The sequence below is a fragment of the Homarus americanus genome, unplaced genomic scaffold (assembly GCF_018991925.1).
Source record: "Homarus americanus isolate GMGI-L3 unplaced genomic scaffold, GMGI_Hamer_2.0 scaffold9848, whole genome shotgun sequence".
NCBI classification, from domain to species: Eukaryota; Metazoa; Arthropoda; class Malacostraca; order Decapoda; family Nephropidae; genus Homarus; species Homarus americanus.
In genome coordinates, this window is record NW_024739744.1 from 2,530 (window position 1) to 9,772 (window position 7,243).

Consider the following 7,243-nt stretch of genomic DNA (forward strand, 5'->3'; position numbering starts at 1 on the left):
TGCGATATTTTATTAACTACTTTAACACACTGAAAAACATCCTGCCGCCAACATTCACGAAGAGATAATTAAAACACCAGAACAAATTACGAGTAAAACTGAGACTCACGTTAAATATATTAACGAATGAAAATTATTTAACTGGTATGGAAGAAATATGTTCATAATTGATGAGTGATCATGGTGACTGCAGGTGACTGTTGGTGACCGGCAGATTATGTACTGGCAGGTGATTGTTGGTGAATCTGGCAGGTGATTGTTGGTAACTGGCAGGGTGATTGTTGGTGACTGGCAGGTGATTGTTGTAGTGACTGGTGGTGATTGAATACTGATGTGATTGTTCAACGTCGAAAAACAGTTGGTAGGTATTAAATTGACACAAAACAAAATAATAATCTATGAAGAAACTTAAAAGAGAGTTCATAGTTTTCCTTCACACTGTGGGGCGATGACAGGAGGGGGGCGTTGACAGAGAGGGGAGTTGGACAGGACAAGGGGAGTTGGACAGAGAGGGGGAGTTGGACAGGGGGGAGTTGGACAGGAGGCGGGAGTTGGACAGGAGGCAGGGGAGTTGGACAGGAGAGGGAGTTGGACAGAGGCAGAGTGGACAGGAGGCGGGGAGTTGAACAGGAGGAGGGCGTTGGACAGAGGGGAGGGAGTTGGACAGGAGGCAAGGGAGTTGGACAGAGAAGGGGAGTTGGACAGGAGGCGGGGGTTGAACAGGAGGCGCGGGAGCAGGAGGCGGGAGTTGGACAGGGAGGCGGGAGTGGGACAGGAGGCGGAAAGCTGGACAGGAGGCGGGAGTTGGACAGGAGGCGGGAGTTGGACAGAGGCGGAGTTGGACAGAGGCGGGGAGTTGACAGGAGTAAGGGAGTTGGACAGGGAGGGGGAGTTGACAGGAGGAGGGTAGGACAGGAAGGACAGAGGCAGAGTTGGACAGGCAGGGGAGTTGGACAGAGGAGAAGGAGTTGGACAGGGACAGAGGGGAGTTGGACAGGAGGCGGGAGTTGACAGAAGGGGAGTTGGACAGGAGGCGGGAGTTGGACAGAGGCGGGAGGAGTTGGACAGGAGGAGGGGAGTTGGACAGGAGCATGGAGTTGACAGGGGTGAGGGGGAGTTGACAGAGGCAGGCAAGCAGGTGAGGCGAGGAGTTGAGACAGGAGGAGTGGGGAAAGACAGGAGGGGGAGTTGGACAGGAGGAGGGAGCTGGACAGGAGGGGATGGACAGGAGGCGGGAGTTGGACAGGAAGAGGGGCTTATGGAGAGGAGGGAGTTGACAGGAGGGAGCTGGACAGGAGGCGGGAGTTGGACAGGAGGCGGGAGTTGGACAGGAGGCGGGAGCTGGAGGAGGCGGGGAGTTGGACAGGAGAGGAGTTGGACAGGAGGCGGGGAGTTGACAGGAGGGGGAGTTGGACAGAGGTGCTTGACAGGAGGCGGGAGTTGGACAGGAGGCGGGGAGTTGGAGAGGAGGCGGGAGTTGGACAGGAGGAGGAGCTGGACAGGAGGGGAGTTGACAGGAGGGGGGGAGTTGACAGGAGGGGAGTTGGACACAGGAGGAGGAGCTGGACAGGAGGAGGAGTGGACAGAGGAGGGGAGTTGGACAGGAGGGGGATGACAGAAGCAAGTGCTGACAGGACAGGAGTTGGACAGGAGGCGGGAGTTGACAGGAGGAGGGACAAGGAGTGGAGTTGACAGGAAGGGAAGGAACAGGAGGAGGAGTTGGACAGGAGGAGGAGTTGGACAGGAGGAGGGGAGCTGGACAAGAGGAGGAGACAGGAGGCGGGGAGTTGACAGGAGGAGGAGTTGACAGGCGGGAGTTGGACAGGAGGAAGGAGTTGGACAGGAGGAGGTTGACAGGAGGATGGAGCTGACAGGAGGAGTTGGACAGGAGGCGGAGTTGGACAGGAGGCGGGAGTTGGACAGGAGGCGGGATGACAGGAGGCGGAGAAGGAGCGGACAGGAGGAGGAAGACAGGAGGTGAGCTGACAGGAGGAGGAGTTGACAGGAGGAGGGCGTTGGACAGGAGGAGGAGCTGGGACAGAGGGAGTTGACAGGAGGGAGTTGACAGGAGGCAGGGAGCTGGGACAGGAGGCGGGGAGTTGACAGAGGCAAGGGGAGTTGACAGGAGGGGGGAGTTGGACAGGAGGAGGGACAGGAGGCAGGGGAGCGACAGAGGCGGGAGTTGGACAGGAGGCGGGGGAGTTGGACAGGAGGAGGAGTTGGACAGGAGGCGGAGTGTGGACAGGAGGCGGGGGAGTTGGACAGAGGGAGGGAGGACAGGAGGGGAGAGCTGGACAGGAGAAGGAGCTGGACAGAGGAGGAGCACAGGAGGGGAGGGAGTTGGACAGGAGGAGGGAGTGGACAGGAGGCGGGAGTTGGACAGGAGGCGGGGAGTTGGACAGGAGGCGGGGAGTTGGACAGAGGAGGGAGTTGGACAGGAGGAGGGGAGTTGGACAGGAGGAGGGAGTTGGACAGGAGGAGGGAGTTGGACAGGAGGCGGGAGTTGACAGGAGGAGGAGTTGGAGGAGGCGGAGTTGGACAGGAGGCGGAGTTGACAGGAGGCGGGAGTTGACAGGAGGAATAGACAGGAACAGAGAGGGTGAGAGAAACAGAGGCAAAGGGAGGGACGGAGGTGACTGAAGAAAGGCAGGCAGAGGGGGGAGGAAGGTGCGTGAGGACATCTACTTGTCGGCGGCCAAGCAAAGGAAGCAGGAAACACCTCATCACGCAGACAATTGTCATCGTTAAACCCGACAAATAAGAGGAACTGTAATGGAGGAGACGCTGAATAAACTGCTGAGGTGGTTTAGTCCTACACTGTGGGCATGGTTTAGTTCCCTCTGTGGAAGTGGTTTAGTCTCTACACTGTAGGGCATGGTTTAGTCCTTACACTGTGGGGCATGAGGCTCTACACTGTGGGCATGGTTAGCCCTACACTGTGGGGGCATGGTTTAGTCTTACACTGTGGGGCATGGTTTAGTCTCTTACACTGTGGGGGCATGGTGGTCCCATACTGTGGGGTATGGTTTAGTCCTTACTCTGTGGGGCATGGTTTAGTCCTTACACTGTGGGGGCATGGTTTAGTCCTTACACTGTGGGCGTGGTTTAGTCTCACACTGTGGGGGCATGGTTTAGTCTTACACTGTGGGGGCATGGTTTAGTCCTTACACTGTGGGGGCAATGGTTTAGTCCTTACACTGTGGGGCATGGTTTAGTCTCTACACTGTAGGGGCGCGGTTTAGTCCTTACACTGTGGGGGCATGGTTTAGTCCTTACACTGTGTAGGCATGGTTTAGTCCTTACACTGTGGGGGCATGGTTTAGTCCTTACACTGTGGGGCATGGTTTAGGCCTTACACTGTGGGGCATGGTTTAGTCCTACACTGTGGGGCATGGTTTAGTCCTTACACTGTGGGGGCAATGGTTTAGTCCCACTGTGGGGCATGGTTTAGTCCTTACACTGTGGGGGCATGGTTTAGTCCTTACACTGTGGGGGCATGGTTTAGTCCTTACACTGTGGGGCATGGTTTAGTCCTACACTGTGGGCATGGTTTAGTTCTCACACTGTGGGGCATGGTTTATCCTTACACTGTGGGGCATTAGTCCTACACTGTGGGGCATGGTTTAGTCCTTACACTGTGGGGGCATGAGGTCCTTACACTGGGGGCATGGCTTGGCCTTACACTGTGGGGGCATGGTTTAGTCCTTACACTGTGGGGGTGGTTTAGTCCTTACACTGTGGGGCATGGTTTAGTCCTTACACTGTGGGGGCATGGTTTAGTCCTTACACTGTGGGGGCATGGTTTAGTCCTTACACTGTGGGGGCATGGTTTAGTCTCATAGGGGCATGGTTTAGTCCTTACACTGTGGGGCATGGTTTGTTCTTACACTGTGGGGCATGGTTTAGTCCTTACACTGTGGGTGGTTTAGTCTTACACTGTGGGGGCATGGTTTAGTCCTTACACTGGGGCGGTTTAGTCCCACACTGTGGGGCTGGTTTATCCTTACACTGTGTGGGGCATGGTTTAGTCCTTACACTGTGGGGGCATGGTTTAGTCCTTACACTGTGGGGCATGGTTTAGTCCTTACACTGTGGGCATGGTTTAGTCCTTACACTGTGGGCGTGGTTTATTTACACTGTGGGGCATGGTTTATCAAGAGTTTGTGCCTTCTTCAGTGTTGTTTTAATGTTCGTGTTAACATCATAACAGTTTAATAAACCTGGAGGTGGGTCTTTTATGTAAACTTGGGCTGTTCAGTTCTTCATCGTCATCCTGGGATTTTATGATTAAATGTAAAGTTTAGGGATTTTGTTTTGAGCTTTGATATTTTTACAAACCATAAGTGAATGGTGTTGTGTAGTGTCTGCCAGAGGTGTTTTGGTGTTTGGACTGTGTATTGCGAGTGTTCGTGATGACGTCAGGTGGTGTTTTTAAGTGTTCGAGAGGACATCAGGGTGTTTTAAGTGTTTCTGATGATGTCAGTAGTTTTGAGAGCGTGATGACGTCAAAGGTATTTTGAATGCTTGCGATGACGTCAGGGTTTTGTGAGCATGGGGTGACGTCAGAGGTGTTTTGTGAGCATAGGGTGACGTCAGAGGTGTTTTGAATGCTTGAGATGTCATAATTTTTTGAGTGCTTTTGCTGACGCCAATTATGACAGGTATACATTAAGTAGCCGGGTACCGTACGTGCCTAAAACAAACCATCCTTACCTACGACTAGTGTCAGCCAGAAGAGGTCAGAGTTTGGCAGTGCTCAATGATCCATTTGTACTAAAATTAGACAAAGTTTAGTTATAGTTTGTTACTTACCAGTACTCGCGGCTTAACACACAAGCGGTTCCTTCTGTGATTTGTAAGTCCTCATTAGCTTACTAGTCTTTCCATGAATAAAACTAAATGATATAGATTCAATATAGAGTATTTAACACCCCACACCCCTGCTTCACACCACCGATGGCTTGTTCCTCACGACTCAATAAAGATTTACAATAGTCCCGTGGAAGATGTAGTTTTAGGGATATAAATAAAAAGTACTTCCTACCATAGATTAGTTTGACTCTGCATCTAAAGGGTGACCTGGTCGATATGAGGAAGATTTAGGTCAAAGGTCAGGAGGACGATGGATGTAACAGCAGCCAATGACCTGATTTTAGGATAGATTGGGTCTGGTAGACAAGGGCCCGTTAGGACTGGGGACTCTACCGTCAGATATGAAAGCGTTATCCTCCAGACAGTAAAACGACCACAACACAAATGTATCAATCCCAAGACAATGAAGGAAGAAACACGACATTAATTATACAAGGCGAACGCGGCCACAATCCGGATTTAATTTTAGTTAACGCGGGAAGAACGCGCCGCATTAAAACACAAAGCTTCATTAATCTCACAGAGGCGGAACCAAAAAAAAGAATATATGAGGCAATTTCCTATGATCTAGAGCCCCATTATAAAAGACTTAAGACCCAAATAATGAAAAGTACACGAAGGGAGATATGAAGGCTAGAATAATTAGGCCACCGCCTCCACCCTCAGATTAATGGCTCGGCGCTGCGTCTCTACCCACCCCTACCAGCACACCTCTACCAGCTCATACAGACGTGAGAGGGACTTGTGGAGGACTTGACGAGTGGGACTTGTGAAATAAAACTTAAATACGGACTTAAAACAACATAGACGAAGTTAAAATGCTTGGACACTGAGTTGAAAAGCTTAGAAAATGGTCTTAGTAAAGCTTACGAATGGGTTTAAAATACTTGAATACGGACCAAACAAGCGTGAAACGAACAATATAACCTTAGAGCCGTACTTCAAAAGCTTAGAAACGGACTAAGATGAAATGGACTTACTAAGCTATAAATAGATTTAATTAACATGTTGTAGACGCCTCTAAAAGCATAGGTTGTTAATTTACTTCCCTACATCACAACATAAGAACATAAGAACATAAGAATGAGGAAACTGCACGGGCCTATTGGCTCCATACTGGGCAGTCCCATTACACTCCAACCCCTATTGCTCATATGAGCATCCAACCTATGTTTGAAGCTATTTAGCGTATTCGAGTTAATGATGATATTTGGAAACTTGTTCCATTCATCCACTACTCTGTTTCCAAACCAGTGTTTACCTATTTCACGCCCAAATCTAAATTTGTCTAATTTAAAACCATTGTTGCGAGTTCGCTCCTGGTTGATAGTTTGAGTACCTTTGTAATGTCCCTTTGTTTAGCCCTGCCTTCCACTTATACACCTCTATCAGGTCGCCCCTCGCTCTACGTCTCTCCAAGGAGTGCAAATTAAGATGCTAACCTGTCTCTATACTCAAGGTTCCTAATGCCCGGGATTAGTCTTGTCATTCTCTGAATTCTTTCCAAGATTCTATATCCATTCTGTAATACGGTGACCAGAACTGAACTACGTAATCCAGGTGTGGTCTCACAAGAGCAAGATACAGTTTTAGGATGACTCCTAGTCTTGTAACTAACACTTTTGTATGAACCCGCATTTTATTAGCCTTGTTAAGAGCAAAAACACATTGTTTACTTGGCTTAAGGTTCCTACTTATCATTACCCTAAATCTCTCTCGCAGTCGGATTTCTATGGCATCGTTGTTCATCTGGTATCTGGTTTCCTGCTTCACATCTCCTATACTGAGTAGTGAGTACTTTTACATTTGTCGACGTTGAATTTCATCTGCCATTTTCCAGACCATTCGAAAAATTTGTTTAGATCTTCCTGAAGTTTTGCTGAGTCCTCGTCAGATTTGATAACACGTCCTATTTTAGTGTCATCAGCAATTACATTTATGTTGCTGTCAATGCCGATATCTATGTCGTTTATGTATATAATAAATAATAATGGTCCAAGTACTGAGCCTTGGGGAACTCCACTTGTGACGTTGTCCAATGGGACTTAGTGCCGTTAATGCTCACTCGCTGTTTCGTCCTGTAACCACGCCCTAATCCATTTAAGGATGTCACCTGATGCCATGGCTTCTACCTTTCTAATTAGTCTTTCGTAGGAACTCTGTCGGCATTTTATAAAGTTGAGATATATCACATCATAATGTGCCCTCGTCCACCGATTCGAAAACTGATGAAAGAATGTTAATAGATTAGTTAGGCAAGAACGTCCACTTCAGAAGCCATGCTGGGAATCATTTATCAATCGGTGCTTCTCCAGGTGATTCCTGAATAGAGTTTGAACCTTACCTTCAGAAGTGTGCAGGTTATGGTGGC

At 49.3% G+C, this 7,243-nt stretch overlaps 1 protein-coding gene across 1 annotated transcript; it reads right to left on the reverse strand.

The window, feature by feature from the left end:
- Window positions 1-420: 420 nt before the first annotated feature.
- LOC121874976 (proline-rich extensin-like protein EPR1) lies at window positions 421-3,695 on the reverse strand. The gene is made up of 2 exons (XM_042379324.1): window positions 3,635-3,695; window positions 421-1,562 (listed from the first exon to the last, which is right to left on the reverse strand). The coding sequence occupies exons 1-2, from the start codon at window positions 3,693-3,695 to the stop codon at window positions 421-423; spliced, it is 1,203 nt and encodes a 400-aa protein (XP_042235258.1).
- Between the last annotated feature and the right edge of the window lie 3,548 nt (window positions 3,696-7,243).

Bases quoted from the DNA above. Each gene is read 5' to 3' on its own strand.
- LOC121874976 (XM_042379324.1), bottom strand. From the start codon at position 3,695: ATGCCCCCACAGTGTAAGGCCAAGCCATGCCCCCAGTGTAAGGACCTC. The intron at 1,563-3,634 runs GTAAGGACTAAA...CCTCCTGTCCAG, and splicing joins GGACCTCATGCCCCCACAGT to CTCCTCCTCCTGTGTCCAAC.